The following is a 24,924-nucleotide window of genomic DNA, read 5'->3' on the forward strand; positions in this document are numbered from 1 at the left end:
TCCCACAAGACATCCTGGTCATCAAATTGGAGAAAAATGGATTTGATAGATGGATCACCTGCTGGGTAAGGAACCAGACGGATGGTCACACTCTGAGAGTTGCAGTCAACAGCTCAGTGTCCAAGTGGAGACTAGTGATGAGTGGCATCCCTTAGAGATCAGTGCTGGGACTGGTTTAACATCTTTGTAGGCAACATGGACAGTAGGATCAAGTGCACCCTCAGCAAATTCGCAGATGACACCAAGCTGAGTGGTGAAGTTGACACACTAGAGAGAAGGGATGCCATCCAGACACCCAGACAGACTTGACAGATGGACCCAAGCCAGCTTCATGAAGTTCAACAAGGCCAGGTACAAGGTTCTGCACAGCTATCAGGACAATACCAAGCACAAATACAAGTTGGGCAGCAAATGGCTTGAGAGCAGCCCTGAGGAGGACTTGGGGGTACTGGCTGATGAAAGACTCAGTATGAGCCATTAGTGTGCGCCTGCAGCCCAGAAGGCCAACCATATCCTGGACTGTATCACAAGAAGGTGATTTGGCCCCTCTACTCTCTTTTGTGAGACCCCACCTGGAGAACTGCATCCAGGTCTGTGCCCCTCAACACAAGCCGTTGGAGAGGGTAAATTCAGTCTAGATATTAGGACAAATTTCTTTACTGCATGGGTGGCAAGACATTGGAACAGGTTGCTTAGAGACATTGTGGATGCTCTCTCCCTGTTCGACAGGGACATGCCCCTGCTTATAGCAGGGGGTTGGAACTAGAAGATCTTAAAGGTCCCTTCCAACCTAAGGCATTCTATGACAATATACCCATGTGTGCAGATAGGAATTTGAACTCAAAACAGAAGTGAAATAATAAGTGGCATTCCTATAAAGAATGTTCAGTTTTCAAATGTCTGTTAAGAATCTGAATGCAGTCCCACTGGATTGTAGATGGATAAGCTACACATATAAGCTGCTTTGTACTGAATGTTTTGAAAGAAGATGTATTCTTAATTCAGAGACTCCAAAACAGTTAAATTAAATTACACTAAGATGTACTTTAAAGCCAGAAAAACTTTGTCAGCTAAATTCTCACAAAGCAGAGGGGCACAATTGATCTCTTCTCTCCAGTGACAGCAACAGCACTTGAGGGGACAGCATGGTAGCTGTGTCAGAGGAGAGCCATGATGGGGGTTAGGAAAAGGTTCTTCACCAGAGGGTGGTCATACACTAGAACAGGTTCTCCAGGGCAATGGTCATGGTCCCAACCTGCTGGAGTTCAAGGAGCATTTTGACAGCACTCTCAGACATAGGGTTTGATTTCTGGGTGGTCCTGTGCGGAGTCAGGACTTGGATTCGATGATCCTTGTGAGACCCTTCCAATACAGGATGTTCCGTGATTCAATGATTCCTTTATACCCTGACACGTTCTGTACAGTTAAAATAAAAAAAAAAAAAAAATCCAAATCCAAGAGTGTAGGACTGACAAACTTGGATGGATATAGCTCTATACAAAAAGTTTTAAGTAAGTTGTGATTGTTCACTCAAGTCCGGCTGAGAGTTTGGCTAACACACAGCTCATGCTAAGGCCTGATGTTTGCAGAGAGTAGAGCAGCTGGGTCAAGGTCAAAGTTGCACGTTGGCAGGGATGATGGCCAGGAAGAGCTAACAGTCACTATTATCATCTGCAGCTTGCTGTCTCCTCAGCCATTATTCTCACACACTGCTGCCTGACAGTTTCCTCAGAAACAGCTAACTCATAGAAATTGACCAAACTTCCAAACTAGAAGGTACAATACATCGGCTGAGACAAAAGGTTTTGGAAGCAGAACCAACAGCAGCTGGACTGCTAAGGGCTTCATCCTTCCTGGTGCAACACCAGAGGGGACACCTGCACCATGACAGAGGAGGAAGGATGACCACTCACTGCTGGTTAGATAACTACATTGTTCACAGACGTGTTACTAGCTACTGTAGATTTCAGTTTTAAGTTGCAATTTACGAAGCTGAAAATTTGTGAATTAGAAACCTCATGGGTTAAAGCGAAGAATGAGTGAAATCACGTGTTAAGTGTAGTCTATACATAGAGGATTGTACGTTTATCTCCTAATAAGCTCATAAAATGAAGCTTATTCTACAGAATATGTTGTCTTGTAAATTTCAGAAATCCGAAAGGGACTGCTACTCAGATTCAGCCCACAACACAAGTAGAGGAAACTGAGTAGCCTTTAGGGCATCCAGTCTTTAAAAGAGCAGCATATAATTAATCTGATACAAATCACTGGACGGCTAAAGTTAAATCTTGCGTCTGAGCAATGACTGCATTAAGATGATGCGCAATTTGAATTTGTCCTTTGTCTCAGATACTGTTTCCAATGCGTCACCACAGGTGAAGCTGTAAATTAAGGAAGAAATGAAACACTGCCATGGAATCTTGCTGTCTTCCTCACTAACTAAAGAAAAGGTAATTAGAAAGCAACAACAGTGATTCTCTTCAGTTTCAGGCAGTCATTAAATTAAGTCTTGCTGCTATTTGTTCTTTCTTTAATATTGAAGAGAACTCACACAACCACCCTGAAATATCATTAAACATTACTTTGATTTTACAACTTTGTCTAGAAAGGTCTGGTTTCCTGAACAAGCATCAATAAGAGTAGTGAAGTTAAATTGGCAAAACATCTATTTTTCTAAGAAATGTTTTTCAGTGCTGAACTAGTAACTAAGACATGGACTTCAGTGAAGCCTCCAAGATCTGTTTTTATTTAGTTAAAACAGGAGTAAGTCATAGGTCACAGTTCTTAATATCACACACTGTCTGAGATCAAGATGTTCATAAGCTTTCAGCAAAGTTCCATTTAACATATTTTTTCCCTCTTTTAAAGGCATTAGTTTGTTTAAGGATATGCTTACAAGAATACGCCATAAGATTTCAGCAGTTATTTTGGGTATCACAAGTTACAGCTCAATATCTATATGGCCAGAAACAAAGAGCTTTCAATGAATAGAATGATGAGAAGACTGCCAGCTCCTCAACATGGAAATTACAGTGTGGATTTAGGGCTCCTTTGTCTAGGATGTCCCCCAAATAACTGATTTGAAGGTTGCAACATCTCAATTTGTTAACATTAGAGAATGTTTTCAATGCTTTAGGTTTGATTTTCAATGTTACAATATGTGCAACTAGGTTCCTTCAGTAAAACCAATCATATATAAACACATAGCAAACTACTTACCACTGAAAGCACAAAATTGAGAAGAGCTGTCCCACTATGGAAAAGGATTGTCACCAACGTTGTAACTGTAGTGAACAAGAGGCTCACATTCCGACTCATCACTATCCACAGAGACTCCAGGATCTAGAAAAGGAGCAAGGAACGCAGAAATCAAGCACCAGACTGTATTAGTTAAAATACATAATTGCATTCAGAGTCATTCTCCATCAAGTAATAACAATAATAAAAAAAAGACATTTATATATTAAAAAAAAATAAAAGTCAATCATCTTTCCTTATCCCTATATTGCAACAGGTAACATTTAACTGGCCAAAGACAAGACACTAGGTAGATATTTACAAAGTTTTTGGGAATTCTTCTTCCAGTGCTCAAAATAATTTCATCATGTAAAACTGCATAAAATCTAGACTATGTGACATCGTTTACTGTGATCTGTGTCACTACCAATCGAAAGCAGATCGATCGCATCTTGGGAGAGAAAACTCATCTTTTCAAAAGCAGAAATGTTAAAGCACAAAGAATATCACAAAGTAGAAATGAAGCTGAAGACAGCTTCAAATCAAGTAATACAATTACTATTTTAATATATTTGTTTTAAACGTATGTAAATAAGTTGCACAATTTTCATAATGTCTGTACACAACTATACAGGAGATGATTTTGCACAGGGATGCAGTGATTACTCAAGTAGTTATGGAAAACAAATCAATCAATGCAGGACAACCTATGAAATCCTGTAGTGGGTTGGGAAACTGACTACTTATTAATTACAGATAGTACAGAGTAGTTTTGAGACATGCCTTTAAATAAAGGATATAAATTATACAAATTAGTTTATGCCTGGATGCAGATGCAACAAGCTAATTAAGGCAGTAACTTCAGGAAACAAATATCTGGAGGAGGCTGGGAGACTTTCTTTCAGGATAGTAAGTTCCTCAGCACAGGCTGTAGCTGCATAACAGTTTCCCTACAAATTTTAGGCTAAGGAGCTGATAATGTAGAATAAACAACTGCAGTTAATTCAAATGCAGATATCAGGTGATTCAATCAATACTGAGAACATTTCTCCTATAAGAACTTTCTTGTTACATAGAGTCATTCATCAGAACCGCTGAGCTAGGTTACCACTAGCACGTACTTTGAAATATGCACAAATAGTGCCTCTCAGTGATCTTCAGTATGACCTCTGAAAGCAAGGGCATGTTTTGGGACCGGTATTCAGCTGTAGAGTAAGTTCCCCCTAACCTAAATTCACAATTACCTATTTCAAAATGTCTCATGAGAAAGCAGACACTGCAGAGACTAGTCATCGCTGAATATGTTATCAAACAGCACTCAAATAATCAACTAACAGTTAAAAAACAAAACGCAAGCCCTTGCACGTATGATTTCACAGTGATGTTTGATTTCTAGACTTCTCTTACTAAAAGGAATGCATGGGAGTGGAATCATTATGAAGAACAGATGCTATTAGCTATATGCTTATGTAATTACTTGAAGAAATTCTGAGGGACAGAAAATAACGTTACAATATGATAAAACATTACAATACAAAATTGAGCATCTGAAATTGGATATCAGTCCAACTTGACTTGGAATATACATTTATCAGTCACTGCTAAAGGAACAGATAGAAAAGCCTAACTGAGCTAAAACTTACTGTACATATTTTAATGGAAGGTTTTCTGTCTCCCTGTCTGCGAAATCTCTGAACGAAAAACTGCTGGTAGAATGATGAATACCCTTGTGGAAGAAGTAAGAAGATCAATTTAAGGAGACATGAGCAATTTCTCATATAACATCGAGGGAGTTTTAAGTGATCATTCACAGATTTGGTCAGCAGCAATTTGCTTTTTCAAGGTTTCAAATATTACAAAAATGGAGCAAAAGTTACGAATGGAAAAATAAGCAACTGAGAAAGGATTCTCACCTTAGGATACAGCGTGAGGTCAAAAATTTGAGGCAGATGTGAGGACCTACTCTAGTTCTCCCCTAAGCTGAGAATAGGACAGAACAAATCCACCCTGGAAATACATCACTGGAAGAACAGTTTAGTATTCTACTGCTTCTACTTAATACTGAACAAATTCAAAGAGGAAACACATAAGGAAACATCTTTGGAAAAAGCTATTAAAAAAGGAAAATGATGATTTGGAAAAGCTTATCTTTATATTAAATCTTAAGGCAATTTACATGTTTATATGGCAAATTGCTTCAAAAATATAAGATCTACCTACATCAAACTAACGCTACTAGAGGTACTATAACAAACAGCACATTTTGAGGGAAGTACAGAAGTCTTCTGTGCTTTTATCTGATTATCATAGTTCAACTCCTGAATCGGTGCATATTGTTATGGACAAAATGAATGCTACTAATTCCCCTGCACAGGTATACCAGCAATTTAATTATATGCTTTCAACTCTAATACGAAAGTTTCTTCCAATACGGGAAGTGAAACTTTTAAAATTTATTTTATTTTACAAGTTTTTCACCTAGCAGATACTCCTTTTTCTCAAGAAGAACACTTCCTATTATTTCCATAAATGGGAAAGAGCTTATCTGCTTATAATTACAAGATGACATGGTCTAACAGCTGTGTTTTAAAAGAACATACAGTGATCAGTAGTATTTTGAAATATTTCAGAAAGTCATGGGACTAGCAAGAGTTATTCTATGGCAAACTCTAGCCACAATCTATGTATAGGAACTCATTACATGCAAGTAGTATAAACTTATTCTTTTTATAAGTGAAGGACGTCTCCCTATAGCTGCATATTCTTTACAGTTAAAAATAACGTCGAAGCAGTTTCAGGAATTTACATCTTGCTGTATACTTAAGAATTACAGGTTAACATTGATTTTAGGTGTCCAAAAGCAGAAACATCCTATAGTTTCAATTACAGCCAAGACATTTAAAAACCCCTCCAGCCTGTAAAGCATAACCAAAACCTAAAGGAAACAAACAAAAAACCTCACTAAACGACAATATCCACAAAAGTGCAAGAAAAAAATCCACACAAAGAAAAAAAACAAACAACAAAACAAAAATAACCTCCCAAACAAAAAACCCCACATCATTCAAAATATTGATCCTTTCCAGTTCAATATGCTGTTCTACAAACTCATTGCTCCTTTTCAAAGCACCAAGAGAAAGACCATCACTCTCTCACAAAACATAAATCTGGGAAGCAGTGTTGTATCCAAGGATAAGTGAAAACCTTGCCATCAAATACCAGACTTAAGTTAGAACTATGATTATTTTTATCATAGCCAAGCCTTAATGGTCTAGACAAATACACATCAGATCTTTATTGATTTTCATTTGAAACAATGGGATTAATATTTATGCAGTGGATTTTTTATGAGCCAGCCAGTAAAGAAAATGCTACCCAATAAGGAGTGAAATTAGGATTTAGTTTTATACACCAGTGCTGACTGGTTTACAATCTGTCATGATGAATCTATGTGTACGGAGAAAAAGGACAGGTGCCTCCCCAGAGATGATTAGTAATGAGTTCACGGACATAAACAGCAAAGCAAGCCAACTGCTGGCATTTTTCCTTTATTTCTAAAACCAAACTTCGAGATAATGTAAAGCGTACTAGATAGAGAAAAATTTAATATTGATCTACTTCAAACTTAAGTATTTATTCTCTTTTCACTATTTCCTCATTATTTTAGCCTACTTAGACTATTGATGCACGCACACTATGGTTTATAAGCACAACGAAGCAATGAGATAAAGGAAATGACTAGCACCTCCTGTGTACTTCTGTTTCACTTACTCTTTCTTACCTAAAAGCAACACTGATTTTAAATGATTTGCTACACATTTTTGTAACGTTGCTTCAGGCACGTACAGCCAACTTTGAGAAAGAATTCAGCAAATTTTCTGTATTAGCTGAAAAGGTTTCATTACTGTAAAAAGTTCCTCTCAACTTCTTGACTCACTTCTTATTTTTTAAATGATAGAAACTCTAACCATTTAAACAGGAGTTGAAGGAAAACAAAGCACACACACCCATCACTCAAGACCAATGACTGCCTCAAGGCAAATAATAGCTTAAACTGCATCCACAAAAGATTCAAATTAGGTATAATTAACACTCGTTCAAAATGGATACATATTAATCTTCAGATATTTCTCAATTACTATAGTTCAGGTCAAAGATGAACTGTGCCAGGGAATGACAGTATGTTACATGCTTCAGACTCAACATCCTTTGTTAGACAAATGTAGTTGCTTCCTTTCTTTTCACTTTCAATGCTTTTTCTCTTCATAAGGTGAAAAGGTCCAGTGCATTAATTCAGGGACTCATACAGTGTAAAATATTAATTTCATTCTCCACAGAACTTTCATAAAAAAGAAATAAAGTTGCTATCAACCAAATGAATAATAATTTCAGTAAAAAAAGACTATACAACACATGTATTTACATATATATTTTACATATTTGTGTGTGCATGTCACAAACTTCTTGATCAATACATTTAATTGGATTCATAATCCAGAGAAATTAGGTATTTAAAAGAAATTTAAGCACCACCAAATCTGCACCTGGCATACATTTCACATAAAAGTAAGACTGAAGCAAACTAATATTTGTCATGCAACAAATTCCTAGAACAGACAGATGAAGTAAGAACAATTCCAAACAAATGACCTCTAAGAAACAGAAAAGTAAACTACTGATATGAAGAATTTAAACCAACTTGCAGGTGACACAGGTAATACTACAACAATCTCAACTAGGAATAAGGTTGAAGCTCATATCACAGAATCACGGAACCACAGAATCATATGAGTTGATGATCTCCAGAGGTCCCTTCCAAGCCCAACCCCTGTGCTAAAAGCAAGCTCCCTACAGTAGATCGAGCAGGAAAATGTCTGGGCAGGTCTTGAATAACTCTAGAGAAGGAAATATCAGTGAAGACGCTGAAATCAGGAGCTTTTCATCACAATTAATTCTTCTTTGTAGTATGAATACTTCCAAAGGAGACAAAATTATTGCACAGGCAATTATAAATACCACTATCAGAGTTTCCATATACCTGCATGCCATATCCTTAGCAAGAGGAGTAGGAATTAAAACAAGACCAATTTGGTAAAAAGGGCAAACTATACATACCGAAAGAAATGTTTCAATGTTATCATGAACAAACGAAGCAACATCTTGCCAGTCCAGAATATCTCCAAGCCAGCTGTTCTGACGGTTTATGTGCCATTTGTGTCCTTTGTGTCTTCCAGAATGCGTTACATTCTTAAAGAGAGAGACAAAGATATAAATATACCATATATTCGAATAATTAAGACAAACATGAAAAGCTGAAGACTGAGATTTTCTTAAAACGTGTCTTCTGTGTACCTAAACAGTTAGGTGTGCTTTAACTGACATCTTCAAAAATCACTGGAACCAAGGAAGTATTTTTCTGTACAACTGGAAAAATAAAAGCTGACAAAAAAAACAATAGTTAATTATCTGATGTAATTACAGTTATATATTGTACTAATGCATTTCAGCTGAACATTAGCGTGACAGCTTGACAAAGACGATGGTATCTATTTTGCTCTTTAGGAAAGCAGAGAACAAAGAAGTAACGATTTCAGTTACTGCGTACATAATTTGCTGATGGCAATGCGTAACTTCTTCCAGTGCAATCTATAAAGAATAATAAAAGAAGACGCAAGAAGAACTATTTTTCTCACATTCAGTATCTTCCACTTCTAACATTCACTCAATCAAAAGCTACAAACTAAACCAGAAGTATGTAGGATTTATTTTGACTACACAGCTTTGTAACTGTGAAACAAGAGAACAGGAACTGACCATAAGTCATAAATACAACAGATATTTGCTCAGGTGGCTACACCTGAATTATGAAGTAGGTTCTGAGCAACAGAACCAAACAAAAAACCTCACAACTGAATGGGCTAAAAGGAGAGGTTCTCCTTGAAGATGACACTTTAATTGCAGTTTTGCCATCATCTTCTGAGTGATTTCTTATTCCATTATCATATTTCATTGAGGACATACCTCAAGAACAATTAATCTTTCAAACATCTCTAGAACTTTTTAAAATATATACCATTTGCTATCTGCTGATCTTTTCTCACCGTGGAAGTTAATGACTGAATCCACATTTTGTTGGTAATTCCTCCTCAACTCTACAGCTTTCGTGTAAGAGTATTACCTTACAGCCTAGAACAGGACTATGCAGGCCCCAGAATAAAGCATAACTATGCTTGTACAAATGGAGAACTTGAAAGCTCCACTGAGATACTGTTAGATGTGGTACAAATATCTTGCATGCTGGAAATACCATATGGTTTACTAGTTTTCAGTTACTCTGAAAGGCTCCACGAGGTAACTGCAGTATTACAGGAGGAAATAGCCAGGTGGAAATCACCCAAGTTTGACTTGTAAATGGACATGGAGCATGACAGAAGGAGCAAGATTATAAATCAACTCTGGGACAGTTACCTGCACCCTCAGATGAGTGACAGCTCATCATGCCCCTGCTAACTTAGGGTCTCTAATGCGCAACTAATAACTGGAAAAAAAAAATAATAATCTAAGATCATAAGTAGCATCAATTTACTCCTGCAGGTCTTTCTGATGTTTTGATTTCTATGGAACCCACTTGCCACTGTGCTCTACTACAGCATCTACAAGATCAAAACCTCATAGTCTCCCCTCAAATAACAATCTGCAGGAAAGAAATAATATAATGCAACTCAGAGATTCAATATACTGAAGCAACAATGTACTTCTGTGGCACATGCCCAATTGAACCATACAGTGCTGCAGCACATCTGGCTCACTGGTTACCACACCAAAAGCATTAGCACTTGGTTAAATATAGAACACCAACTACTCCTACATGCTTTTCTTCCAGCAAAATCTCTTGTAACAGGGAACAGCTTAGGTAGGAAGAGACTTTAAAGCTGATTTGGTTGCAATCCCACTGCCATTGGCAGGGTTGCCACCCACTAGATCAGGTTGCCCAGGGCCCCATCCATCCTGGCCTCGAATGTCTTCAGGGATGGGGCATCCACAGCTTCTCTGGGAAACTGCCAGTGCCTCATCACCCTCCAAGTAAAAAACCTCCCCCTAACATAAATATTCCCCGTTTTAGTTTAAAGCCATTCTTCCTCGTCCTATCACAGTCTGCCCATGTAAAAATCGGTCTCCCTCCTGTTTATACATTCCCTTCAAGGACTGGAATACCACAACAAGGTCTCCCTGAAGCCTCCTCTTCTCCAAGCTAAACAAGCTCAACTCCCTCAATTATTTTTCACAGAAGAGGTACTCCAGCCCTCCAGTCATCCCTGTAGCCCTCCTGAGGACCCACTCCAATAGCTCTACATGTTTCCTGTACTGGAAGCCCCGGGCCTAGACACTGTATTCCAGGTGAGGTGTCACCAGGGCACAGCAGAAGGGGACAGTCACAGCCCTTGCCCTGCTGGCCACCACTCTTTTGAAGCAGCCCAAGACACAGTTAGCCTTCCAGACTGTAAGTCCACTCTACCGGCTCGTGTCCTTTCACACCACCCATCTCTTTGCTGCATGATTTTGCTTTTTCTTCTGCCAGCATCTGCCCATTCTTCCCCACAGCAGACAGAGAAGAGCGCGGGAATGAAAGAACAGCTTTTTACTTTCAGTTCTTCCGTGTATATAGTTTTCTCTCTTTTACATTTTGCTATTTCAATTGCATCACGGCTAATGAATTGCTTTCTTCTTCCTTTACTGGCAAGAAGCATTGACAGCATAAAAATTTAATTTTTATCAACTTTTTAAGATTCAGTGTGCAGAGCCCACTATTGGAATTCATGAAAAAAAATGCATTTAAAGAATAACTTTTTCATTAAAAATTCAAATCAATAAAAGATACACAAATCACACAGAATATCTTTTTCCCAGCCCCTCAGTATAACAAAAATTCAAAAGAAAGCTCTGAACTAGGAGTGACTAAATATGAATAATGAACAAATAATATATTAAATTGCAGGCATAGAAACACATTGAAGGGCATAATTCTGGATATACTCAAACTTATGCACTTGGGATTTTGCTCTGTTTCTTTGTAAAATCAATTTTGTATCATTATGATATTTACTCAGCAGTTCAAGCTTCTTGCTAATCTTACATGCTTAGCATAATTATCTCAAAACAGTAAGTGATACTTTATATAAATATAATTTAAACAAGCTACCCACCTTCACAAACCAAGAATGATAAAGCCTGTCCCAAAGCTCCAGCACTTGTTTTTCAATCACAGCGGTGTTGTTCACTTTTTCTCCTAAAATTTTATGAAGCTGAAACATGTACAACTCTTATTACACAGGACAGAAGGTAGGTGGCATCTACTGACAAACTCAAAGGTAGACAAATCACACAGAATTATCAGGAAAGGCATAATCCAAACCCAAGTAATTAGAAGACTTGAGTTTCAGTATGGAATATACTCTTCAAATCGATACGATTCAAAACAAAGATTTTTTGACCTGATAAAACATTCTGCTACACTAAGCTGAAGGCTCCTTTCTGCACTGAAAAACTAATGCTGCCTCTGAAATGCTTAATCCAATATCCCTGATCTTATTCAGAGTAAACATTTCAAACTACGTGAGATGCAAGCTATCTTGGCAAATCCCCCTGAAAAATGTTAACTTAAAAGTAAACAATAAAAATATAAATTTACCACATGCAGTCCATGTAGAAATTAGAACACACATGATTAAAACAAAAAAACACATTTTCTAAAATTGGACAGTTAAAGTCAAATGAAAAATTAGTCATCTTTATTTGATATATTTTCACTGGCAATCTTACTAAAATGAAGATAGATTTTTCAGCTCTTATAAACAGATATTTCTCTAAGCAGAAAATCTATTGAAATCACTCCCACCACCTTCCTTCACTCACAGACTGAAATTGGAAAGAACAGATCTGCTAACAAAATAGTTAATCTCATGAAAAACAGGGTCACAGAGAAAAACCTTTTTATTTCATTTTTACTTATATGAAATACAGGAATCCAGAGTATAATTAAAAAAAAAACACACCAAGGAAACTGTTTCTCACCTTATGTGTAATCCATTCTCTGCCATATTGGTACACATTATTTGCTGCTGAGTTGAGCGCTTTCTGAAATACCTGGGCTTCTGGAAGCCAGCTGTTGTATTTTTTTTTAAAGAAGAAAACAAAGTTATCTGCTACATATTTTACCCATTTCATTACACCTGAAACATATTACCAATTAACATATAGAAACAACAAAAAATAGCTCAGAATAAATGAATCTATTACAGCTAGAGTACTTTGTTCTTATGTGTCAGAGGCAATTTTTTGTTAAGCGGAGCACAATTCAACATATCAGATGCCATTACATTTGTAATTCACTACAGTACCCACAACCTTAGTTCAATTGCTATCTCAACGTTTTCAAGAGAGCCTTATCCATAGTTCACCCTTATAATTTTTTATACTGTTCTAGTTTTCTGAAAATACTACATGAAGCACTCTTTTCTAGTTATAAAGGTGTCCTTCTCAATTATGAGCTGAATGCAAATTGTTAGCTAATGTGACTTCTCTGCATAAGCAACAAAATGAATTAACAGGTTACAGTACCACTTATTTCTAAGATTCTACCAAGTTATCTGCTTACAAGTATCTTCGTGTCACTTCCATGTCATGTCACAAATCATGACGTGGCTCATGTCACTTTCAGATAACGGACCTATTGAGCCGTTAACATTTCAACAATTGTGAATACAGGGCGTGTATTCCCTGACTTTTTTTCTACATCTTCATTCAATTAATAATGCTAAAACCCTTCAAATAAAAAAGAAAAAAAGAAAAACAAACAAACAAACAAACATTTGGGAATCCAAACTGCTGCATTTCTTGAGTTAACTCAATATGGAATCCTTCCTGTGCATATAACTGTTCAGAAATGTCATCAAATTCCAGTGCAGAACATTTCAGTAACTCATTTCTAAACATAATCTACGTATTAAGTATCAAGCTCTGAAATCTAAGCTTGTTAGATTTGACAGAAGGTATACTTATTCCTAATGAATTAATATATGGTGTTTTGAATGCTTCAAATTTGGAGGCAAAAACTGCAAGTAAACATCCTAAATAAAATTCTGCTAATTACTCGGCTAATACTCCAGAATCCACAGCGTGTGAGTAAGCTTCGGACTTTCAAACTTCCATTTTCATTACTCCTACTTATTTTCATCCTGTGGCAAAATGGGAAGGCTAAATGATACAGTAGATGTCACAAAGGAACAAACAAATGCATTTAAGTGGTCCCTTTTGACCGAGATTACTTCAGTTTTGCTCAAACACGTTATTACAGCATTTCTCAACAACACCATTTTAGTTATATTTCTGAAAATTCCCCTTGATCCTATAATACAGTACACAGTTTCTTTCAATCTTATTAAACCACTGTCACTTCTGTGAGAAGGTGCCCTTGACAATGTCAACAATTCTCATCTAGGAGATGATTCTTTTTTCCCCCATGAAGTGCCCTGACTCAAGGTCTGTTTAGTCGAAGCAGAACAAAAGCAAATCTGAATAATCTTCCTTTATTACCTATTCCCACTCCACTGTTAACACAATCAGTTTGCTCACCACTGCACTCATTATTCAGCTATGTTCATTTACTTCATAATATTCTCCCTTCCTTAATATTTACCTTGTTTTAGCTGTAATCATGATGTATATTCCAGTGTACATAATATCTGCTCTAAATAGGAATATCCTTTACTAAACAATTCATACCAAACTCTCACCATCCACCACTCTTTCTATCCCTGAACTCTTTTTTGGTTTGATCCAGAAACATTTATTTCAAATTCAACTCTGCCAAAGGCATTCTGTAGTCAGCTCTCTACATGGAAAATATAATTCAGCTTTCAGCTCACAGTCTTTTGGAATATTCTTCACCATTACTTTTCTTTTCCGGGCAAAAGTGGAAGAAATTTTGACTACTATTCTCTGTATTATGCAAGTTTTTTTCCTCCAAAATTGTAACTACAGAATTTTATTTAGCTATTCTTCTCCACCAAAGCTCGAACAGTTCTCAGATGAGATACCACATGCCTCTCTTGCAAAGTAATGGATAAACATTGCTACTTCCTGACACTTCAGCTTTTACATCTGCCTGCAACAGTCACTCCCATTTCTGTTCACCTACAGAATTCTTAAGCTAAAAACAAACAAAAAAAACCAAAAAACAAACAACAATAACAAAAAAGAAAAAAAAAGAAAAAGAAAAAACCCTCCTCCTAGAAAAAGAAACAAACAACAGAACAACCAAACTATCTGTAAGAGCACCTGGAAGCTTGTTCATCCACCCTATACTATTCGCTTAACTTCAGCATTCTTACTTTGCCCATTCTGGGTGACTGGCTACTGTCTCATTGATCAAGCTGCTCGTGACTTGAATCATGTGAACACTCTCTTGATGTACCTAAATTAAATACAGAGAGAAGAAATGTCATGTAATGCAAACTAGAACTCCACCTACATTGAGAGTCTTTTTTTTTTTTTGGTACTGGGAGGGGATGGGCTAGTATCCCGTTTCTGACAGATTGGAAGAATAATTCTTAAAACTCAGAAGACCCATTGCGAGCAATGAAGTAGCATTAACCCAGAAAAGAAATCAATGTAATAAACAACAGTCTATTCTGACAGTTTTGGTCACGCACTGTTTAATTAACAATAGCAAATGGAAATTTAAACCTCATCTCATCAATTGGAAAAAAAATAATACCTGGGGATATTATAGCAAAATAATATCTAACTACAGTTGTGCTGTCAGAAAAGTACTAAAATACAAAACATTTAAGTTTCAGATATGACTTTCCAAGGTATGGATCAAAGAACAATAAAAATTAATGAATGCTCAGTTCTAATACGATCAACCACACTAAGAAGTGCCTCACCAAATTAATTCTTCAATAAGAAAATAAAAGACATCGTATATAAATATCTTAATGTTTCTTTTGTGACTGTAAGAAAGCTTTAGGCTGGAATATTTGCACAGCTTTTAAAGCCTTCAATTTTAAGCACTCAATATTATGCAAGTTTACATTTTGGAGAAATGAGACTGACATCAGAATCAATCTGATATTTGTTTCATAGCTCTATTCAGGCAAACCACTCACTCTCCATTGACTGCGCCAAATAAGAATACAGCTCCATAAAAAAAAAACAAAGGGAGAAAATAAAAGGAAAAAGCAAAACAGAACAAAACAAAAAATATGGGTGACCTCTTCTGGTGAAAAAAGATCAACCACAATTCAAAAATCAATTGCAACAAGCATCTGAATCTCAGCACATTTTAACTTCGAATGGGATACTATGAGGTTATTACAGGCAATCACACAAGCAAATAGACAAACACACCTTAAGCATTTTGCAAACATGGTTTTGATGCAAGGTAAATTAAAAAAAAAAAGAGCAAACAAAAAATAAAATTCTAAGCAACTCTACGACTGACATGAAAGCTGTAACCAGATGCAAAACAAAACTGTTACATTAATACATAAGCTAACAACTGCACTTCTAGAATAAATTTCAAATCTCCAAACGTCTACAGATTGGTTATGTTATGTATAAGTATATAAATAAATACATGTACATTTATCCTCAAAAATCTTGGAATGGTAATAAATTTGACTACAGAACACTTCGTTCCTAAATACTTCAAAAGGTTCTTTAAGGTACACAATTTTGCATAAATATCAGTAACTTTCATTCAGCTTTTAAACATGAGCTCTGTGACAACGTTCTTCAGTGCACCGTACCTTTGCAGTAAGGAGCAGGGCTAGCAGAAGGGTTCCTATCACTAGCAAAAATATTATGAAAATGCTGATTATTTTATCTAGCATTTTCTCCAACCACACGATCATCTGTGCAGAAAAAAAAAAAGAAAAAAATCATGGCATATAAACCAATCTCTAATGAAAGCAACATTAGATACTATCTAACAGCACTGTTATCTTTACTTACAACTGGAGTGCAAAATTAGGCTCTAATCAAACAGCATTAATGCCCAAGCTTTGAGATGGACAATTAACAAGCAATGTTAGCATGATTAAGGCCATGGTATGACATGTGGTTTTGCAAACGACATTTACACATTACCACAAGACACAGCAAGCTCTCTGCAAAGCAAATAATAATTCAACATTTACTTAGTAGACCTAGAGAAGGTGCATTCACTTCAACTACCAACCTAAAAACTGACTTCATTTCCTGTCCTTCACCAACTTGGAAACTTACAGACACTATTTGCACAGAACTTGGAAGTTAATAAGACATGCTGTTAAGTATGACCACAACTTTGGAACTTGAATAGCTAGTAGCTATCTAAATGACTACTGAGATATTTCTGCAAATAACCAAATATTTAAAGTTGCTTATCACCTTCTGAACTTAAGCTGAAGGCTTTCTAAGTTATTGAATTTCTAGCCAATTATTCTGTCCTGAATATTTTCATCAAGTTTCAATCTGGAGAGGATTCTCAGAATTATACATGAATCAGCTAAAACTACTCCTACAGGGAACAAACATGTTTGCTGTTGTGTTGGTTTATGGAAAGGCACATGCTGTACATGTCCACAGGTAACAATGATACCACTTCAGATTAGAAAAATTTTGTTGATGTCATTCAAAACATGAAAACTGCTGAACTACATGACTATTCACAGTGTAAGCTAAGCTTTCTCATACACCAATTGACTATCCACACAAAAAGTTGAGAAAGCTCATGCAAATATGATCAAGCACATTTTTCTAGCTTTTATATAATTCAAGTACGAAGTTTTATTTTTATTCCATCTGGTATTAAAAAAATACAATTGTGAAATCTGAGCTTTAAGAGAACCAAAGTTATGACAATATGCAGGAGAAGAAAGTATTTCCAAGTGAGTGTAAGTTACGTATCCAGAGATTAGGATGATAACTCTTTGCATAGAGTTCTTCCCAAACTACTGAGCTTACCGATGGTTTACATTTGTAAACCACTTCTTTCCTCACTATTTGCCCCAGTCCTACACAGGAAATCAACAACCAATAACTACTATGGACTGCTGTATGTCTGATTATTGAACTGCTTAACACAGAAGTTGTATCTCCTGCTTGAAAAGGAACAGAAGCTCATCCTGTAACATTTAAGCATTTTCCACATGAAGCTTTGCGGAAAAAAAAAAGGCTTTAAGTTTTTACAACCAATTCCTTCTTTGATCTGAATCACGATAAGGATTACGTTCAGCATTTTAGAACTGCTGTTAGAAATACCGAGAAAAGCTGGAAGAAAGCAAACAGAAACTAATGCTGAGCCAGCAAGTTTCTATGGCAAGACCTATCTGACCTGCAGAAAGGAATTCTGTAGAACTGGGAGGAATCTGCAAAACCTTACACCTTGGATATTTTTAACATTTTTCCCCCACTGCTGAAATCTCTGTGCCATCAGAAATACTTTATGCTGGGTGGGAGGTTACCTGCCTGTAACAATAGCGCAGCTTTCAGAAAAATTCTGACTAATTTCTACTTGGGGCTGTTAACTCTTTGGAAACAAGACAGAAAACAGGATTTGCTGTGCCCTTCCACATTTCACATTCAGCTAAGAATTAAGCAAGAGAAGCAAAAATGAAAGCCTCTGTTTTGAAGGTGAGAATCAAAATCTATCCCTGAAAAGCAATCAATGGCCGGGAAGGGAAAATTTATGGCATGGGTTTTAAACCGAAGCTACAGAAAAAGACAGTAAAGCTTCCCTTGCTATTTCTTAATCAAAGTAAAAACTAATTCTTATTTACTTTCTAAGTTAGAGACAAAAATCAACTCACTACTTAGTCTTAACATCTAGAACTCGAACCTGTCTCACTGCTAGTATCACCAGCTGTGTGAGAATACCCAACAGGAAGAATCTCATATCTCATCCAGCAGCATAGGCTGGACGTTTTACGTGTTTTACCACCATAGCAATTACTGGAAGAAGAAAAAGCTACCAAAAAAAAAAAATTAAGGATGAGGACTCTCTGAGCATCACCAGCAAGGATCTTTTCTTGATGCTTCCCACTGCAGGTTGGAATTCAGCTATAATGCCTTGCAAGTGCAGCTGCAACATGTGTGAAGCCTCAATTACTTTTAATCTAGTTAGCAAAACAATGGCAACGCTGATGCTGCACTAGCACAGACAGCAACCCCAGCCATGCAAGCCCACTTTTTTTATTTTCTTGGGCAGGTAGCCCGTGGAATCTACACGGAAGCCAAGTGCAGTATGCCTACGGGTACCTCAATCACATCTCTCACCAGGAGATCAACATTACACAACTGTTACAAACAAATCAGAGTAGAGATCTGAATTGGATTCAGTATACTCGTAATAAAAGCAGAAGCACAACATTATCTTAGGGTTATATTTATTCTGCCTCCTTTAATTTGCTTGCTATTAAGCTTCCCTCCCTTCCTCTCCATTTACCCTCAATACTTCAGTAGGAAGCGCTCACCCTGGCACACTCACGTTAAATAATTCATTGCTACTAGCTTAGTACTGCATGGAAGTCAGAATGCTAAATCCCTGCATACTTGTACTTACCACTGAATCAGGCCATCCCTTTACATCTCTTCTGTAAATCACAGACATACACACAAATACAAACACACTGACTAAACACTAGTCATCAGCCAGAGATCATGAAGTTCTAAATTCAGTTCTGAGCTTCTTCATCTAAAAATTAGTTAACAACAAGAAGCTGATGCTGCCACAACATCCAAAATTATGCAAAGGTAAGCAAAGCCAGGCTCCTAAGCTACAGAAGGTCACACTTTTAAAACCAAATTGAGAGGTTAAAAAGTTGTGATAGACTGACTGCAAAAAGCTATTTTAAATTTTCAAGGTTTTAAAGGAAAAGGCATCAACTGTCAAAACATTTTTTTAGAATTTATCTCAAGATAGAAATAAGTTTCTAAGCCAAGCTGCACTCTTTTAAAATGCCTCTCAAACATCTTTAAGTACTCCCTGCTTACAACTTTCATATCGTGATACAAACCCCATTACAGTGAGCTGCAAGACGACTTCTGGTCATGTTTAGCAACCAGGAATCATGCTATCTAGACAGGTTATGCAGTAAGATCCATCATTTATGAATTCATATTTTAGCGTTCTCAAACTGCACAGCCATCAGAACATTTTTTTAAGCCATTTTATGAACTGCACTTCACACACAGTGACGCATACCTGGATATCTGTTCCATTTTCATTAACTGTACATGAAATTACCAACAAGGATGATTTCTTTCTAAACACTATTTCACCATCTATCAGGATCTTTTTTTTCCCCCATATCTTTTCAGACAATAGACTTGATAAAATTTTCCTTTAGTTCAATTAATATTTGATATCATCTTATTAATACCATCTGGTGAGAATAAAGGGAAGCTTATAACTGTAACACAACTCATACTATGCTGAAATGAATCATATGAATAGCTAAGTTAACAATGGAAAACAATCTAGATGAGCCCACTCATACTTATGTCCCTCCAACAACAACAGTATTTACTAATTTTAAAGATTCCTGCCATGTACAATGTCATAGAACAAATCACAGTAACCCAGTAGAAGCTATACTCCACTTTGGGCGGTATCTGCTACATTAAACACAATTATACATCATTCTTGTCTGCTAAAGAAAAATTCAAGCACCTCTTTGACAGCTCTTGGAACAGGAAGAAAAAAAGCTAAGGTTTATCACCAGCAGCCCAGATAGTCATCACTTCAGACATTGTCATTTCTGTGATTCTCAGTGGATTATCAGGAACTTATGTTAGCATTCCCAAACATACTTCCCTGCAGAGTAGTAAAAAAGAGAAAGGCCCAGAGGAAGTAACTTTTTGAGTACAACGTTCTATGTTATGATTCCTCCATTCTTTGCCTTTGGTAGAGCACATTTTTTAAATTTAAGAGGAAAAAAAAAAACAACCCTCAAGAACCTGATATACTTCTTGTATCTTGTTGTTTTGCTTTTTTCTTTATTTTGACTATAATGCTGCTATTACTTGCTCATCATGCACAGAAGTCAACACTATATGCAACACTACAAGACTACAAAGATCTCATCCTATAAAAATACGAAGTCAAACATCAGTTTCAAAATCCATCTCCTAGGAACTACATAATCCTCTTCTAAGAGGCTGTATCCATTGGTTTTTGACCAATAATTCACTTCTCTAATATAAAAAAGCACCAATAACTCAAAGTAACAGCAACCAAATTATTCTTACAACATATCAATATTTAAAAAAAAAAATACCATATGACTGAGTTTTCAAAAAAGCAAGTAAAATTCAGAGACAAAAGTAGTGGAGACTGAGCTTTTACTGGTGATTCACTGAACTTAGCAGCTCACCTCAAGCGTGCAAACAAACCAATCACTAATCCAAATTTTTATGAAGGGTTACGGTAGTATGTGTTTATTGATCACAAACCACCAAGAGAGAAGAAACACTGCAAAAACAGGAAATAAAAGTACAGCTTTAAAATAGCCAAATGATATTAAAAGGCAAAAGAAAATTTGAAATTTGTCCCTTTCAGTGGACAGTTATAAACTGAAGCATAAAACAAGCAACTCTACCTTGAAACCCTCCCAAATACACAATCCTAGCTCAATGATTAAATACTTGTGATTAAACATACTAAATTCATTGTAACTGCTCAACCTACACACTACTTGCAGTATCACTCCTCATCTGTTATCCAGCAGATGTCAGCTATCGAACCTCCTTCAGTTGTTTAAAAGAACCTTGTGGGGAGTTGTCCAAGTGCCCTTCATGGCCTACATCCTCTACTATTCTGCTCTATTTGTTTTCACCATCACTCACAACAAAGGTATTTCAGGTATCTTTCACAACATGCAAGGTAGATCTATGGTTTCTACCTTCAGTAACCTTGTTACTGAATAGAATTGATATGTGGTTGATCAAAGATTAAAAGTGTTTATAAACCAAGAAAGCACTCTGATTAGCCCAGCAGTACTGAAGTGATAAGTAAGGACAAAAGTTGCTGCTGACAGTGTAACTCATTTCTACATATGGTACTTCATCTTTTTCCTTTTCTCTCAGTTACCTAGTTTTCATGTTTTATCACACCCTTAATTTTCCTCGCCAAAACTCTAGAGTTCTTCAGATGTACACATCCAGCAACGACACTGCCCAGGTCTCAAACATATCACCGCATTGAGTTTTCCAGATTTCAGTCACACCTGAGGCCAAACACAGACTGATTCAGTTTCAACTTTTCTTGGGTTGATGGTTCCCCATAGAGCAATAGTCCACTGGGACTGATTAAGATGAACCACGTCTACCGAGGACTACATTTCATATATAACACATGACATACTTTTATAAGCCAGATACACACTAATATTTTAGCTATACCAACATTTTTGTTGGGTTTGTTTTTTTGTGTTTTTTTGTTTTTTCCTAACCAGCAAGCACTTCTCTTCAGAGTGTCATTGGATTCAGCAGGTCTCAGACCACGCAGGTACTCTCATTTTACTTGTGCTACACTATCACTGAATATACAGGCCAATTTGACACTTCACAGAAAACATTAATAGCACAGACCAAAACCACGCAATGCACTGTGTGCATGCATCTATGTTCCTAGCTCCAAGACTGCACTTCAAGCCCCATCCCTCACCACTCCCACATTAATTCATATAACTAATGCTTTCCTTGAGCAGAGAACAGATGTCTAGTCAGGGAATTAACTCATTTTGTCAGGAGTAGGAGTAGATCAACCATTTTGAAATACAAGTGCTACTAAATCAAACTACCACTTGAAAAGCTAATGCAATATTCTGTTGTACAAAACGTGTAACTATATGCGTTTATTTTAGTAGAAGACAAGAGATCAGGTATAATTATATGACCTTCCGTAGCTTATGTCAAGAGCTGGAAAAGAAACGCTTGGGAGAGAAAACTAAGAAGCAAAGCTTGTTAAGGAGTGTTCATGCTGCAAAAAACCTCCCCAAAACCGCAGAATTGATTAGTTGAAATTACAATTTTGCTGTTTATTTACCTTCTTATTAAGCCAGTGCCACAGCTTGTCAGTGGCAGAGGGAGATGGAAGAAAAGGGAAAAAAAGACAAGAACACAGTGGAAAATTATTGAAAAATGCAGTAATAGAGGGAGGGGAAAGCAATGAGAGGCAGGCAGTCACCCACAGAATGAGAATGAAATTGTCTCAGACACAAAATTAACTTGTAATAGGAAGAAAATAGCATAAAAACTTCAACAGTAAAATATAGATTCTTGCATTTAGCATGCATTTTTTAAACAAAGGGAGATATAACAAGTAAAAACAAACAATGATATTAACAGAGCAATCAGCATAACCTGGTCATTATTCTGAGTGTTAACATTTCTGATTTCAGAATAGGATTTGCACTCCAAGAAGGACACATTACTGAAACGTCAAAACTTAACATGAGATACTTAATGATTACATTTATATTCCCACCCAGGCAGTTTCATTTGTTATAACACTAGAAATAATAGGGATGTTCTGAAATATTTTTTAGTTCTACATTCGTATTATTACAACGTTCACATTCAATGTCTCAACATGGAAAGAAATCTGACATACACACAAAAACAAACTGCAGATCAACGTATGGCCTTCATTTAATTCCATCAGTTGCACAAAAAGCTCTTCATTTCTCAACAGACCATCTTCTCTCTTGTACAACTGTGCTGTTTTAATTACTTGTTATCTTTTACTAATTCTCACACAAAGCACTCAAGTAGACTCGCTTAAGGTCTAGTTTCTACTATACTCTTAACTCTTGCTATTAGTAATCCGTTAGCAGCGTAACAACAGTGAAAAGCTTTAACGCTATTACTCATCTGCGTGACAAGTTAAGATGAAATAAGCTAAGTTTGCTCCTCCTTGAACACAAGAAAGGTTATTAAACTCTTAATTAATCCAGAGTTAGTTTTCACCAACTGCTTGAACTTGCATTAGCTCCCAGTGAAAACAAAGCATTCCTAATTAAAAACAACAAAAACAAAAACAGAAAACAACACTCGATGTTAATTAATTTTTTATCAGAAGCAGGATTTACAAGGAAATATGAACACCAGGAAATCTGAAAATAAAAGACATCACAAAGCACCCAGTTATTTTCCTCTGTAGTTGCATGGCTTTAGTATGCTCAAGGAAAGCAGAACAGTAGTGGGAAAAGGGACAGCAAAGCTCCAAAAGCTTCAAACTGACACTGTACAATTTCTTTCTATTTTCCTTCTTCACCTATGGCATAATTTATAGCAAAGGTCAGAGCCCCTGTCTCAGCCAGAGCTTTTAGCAGAATGTGAAATTCTGGCATTTTTACTAAATGTATGCCTCCTGTAATTAGTTGATAAGTATAATAACAAGGAAATATCACATGCTAAAAATAACAATCATTTTATTAATTAACGTTTAAGAGAAAATCTGAGGGGCTCCACTTGCCTATTATCTTACCAATATCTATTTTTAAGTAGTTCTATAAGTAGGATAAATACACATTTAAGAATAGGTTATTAAGCTCAAAACTAACATTCTGGTATTTCAAAACAAATCTGGCTACAGCAACTTTTCTAGTTAATTACTGGAAAACCATTTATGCAATACCTTATATGTCTATGAAACTGATTTCTAGAATAACAAATGGACTGATAGAGATTTTGTCTGGCTTCTTCTTGCTTTAACTGTATGCCAAAGTTCGTACCTGAGGAACCAAACCTCGATTTTATTCAAAGTCCAAACACCTTACTGAAGTCCTCCAGTTATAAAATTCTAGTATGCTCTATCTAGAAGCTCTGTGCAATAACCATGTGATTTGCTGAAGTCTATCAGAAAGGATGCACGCAACAATATACCAAAAATAGAGAAGTGCGTGAAGATCTTCTGATTATGCTGCCTAACTACCCAGAGAATTCAATGAAGCAAAACTACAGTCACTATGTTAAAAGACAAAGGTGGTGGTGTTGTTTTTTAAAAAAAATTTATCAGATTGAAGCAAACTATTAGTTCTTGACTGTTAATGAGAACATGCACGATTCTACTGAGTTACAAGGTGAATGAACAGATGACAACAGCAACTTTTCCTCCTCCTTCCTCCAGTAAACCCCTACGTTTGAATAGCTGAGTCCATCAGCTCCAGGGACCAAATCTATAACTAGGGACTAATGAATACAGTAACGACACTGTTTCTATAGTCCATATTTAAACTAGGTCTGCATGTATGGACACATCCTGACCTATTGTTTAGAATGAAAATGAAAAACAATGCCCAACTTATCTCTGATAAGATCTTCTCTTCAATTCAAATTTTGTCTGCATTTCCAATAAGATAACCAGGAGCTGATGAGCAATGAAAAAGAACAGCATGTACTTTTAAAAAAAAAAAACAAAACTTTTTTAGTTATGAAATAGATCTAACCCTACTGGCATTGCTTCCCAAATTCTTGGAGATAGGATGCATTCTTGATCCTATGTGGCACAGAACAAGCATATCCAGCAGAACTCAAAGATTATGAAAGCATTAGTGTGACAAATACTGGAAGCCCACACATAACTCCAGTCACCCATGAGACAAGTGAATCACAACAGGCACAAACAAGGACAATACA

The 24,924-nt window shown here is 36.5% G+C and overlaps 1 protein-coding gene across 1 annotated transcript in view; it reads right to left on the minus strand.

The window, feature by feature from the left end:
* Window positions 1–24,924, minus strand: part of TMEM245 (transmembrane protein 245) — a gene marked incomplete at its 5' end in the record, with an annotated part of 80,686 nt that overhangs the window by 34,404 nt on the left and 21,358 nt on the right. The window contains 7 exons of the mRNA XM_031552702.1: window positions 3,220–3,342; window positions 8,353–8,484; window positions 11,442–11,540; window positions 12,310–12,400; window positions 14,628–14,710; window positions 16,050–16,154; window positions 22,331–22,354. Coding sequence (XP_031408562.1) covers window positions 3,220–3,342; window positions 8,353–8,484; window positions 11,442–11,540; window positions 12,310–12,400; window positions 14,628–14,710; window positions 16,050–16,154; window positions 22,331–22,354 — 657 coding nt within the window. The remainder of the gene's footprint in view (window positions 1–3,219; window positions 3,343–8,352; window positions 8,485–11,441; window positions 11,541–12,309; window positions 12,401–14,627; window positions 14,711–16,049; window positions 16,155–22,330; window positions 22,355–24,924) is intronic.

This window comes from Meleagris gallopavo, chromosome 3, assembly GCF_000146605.3.
Source record: "Meleagris gallopavo isolate NT-WF06-2002-E0010 breed Aviagen turkey brand Nicholas breeding stock chromosome 3, Turkey_5.1, whole genome shotgun sequence".
In the NCBI taxonomy this organism is placed as follows: domain Eukaryota; kingdom Metazoa; phylum Chordata; class Aves; order Galliformes; family Phasianidae; genus Meleagris; species Meleagris gallopavo.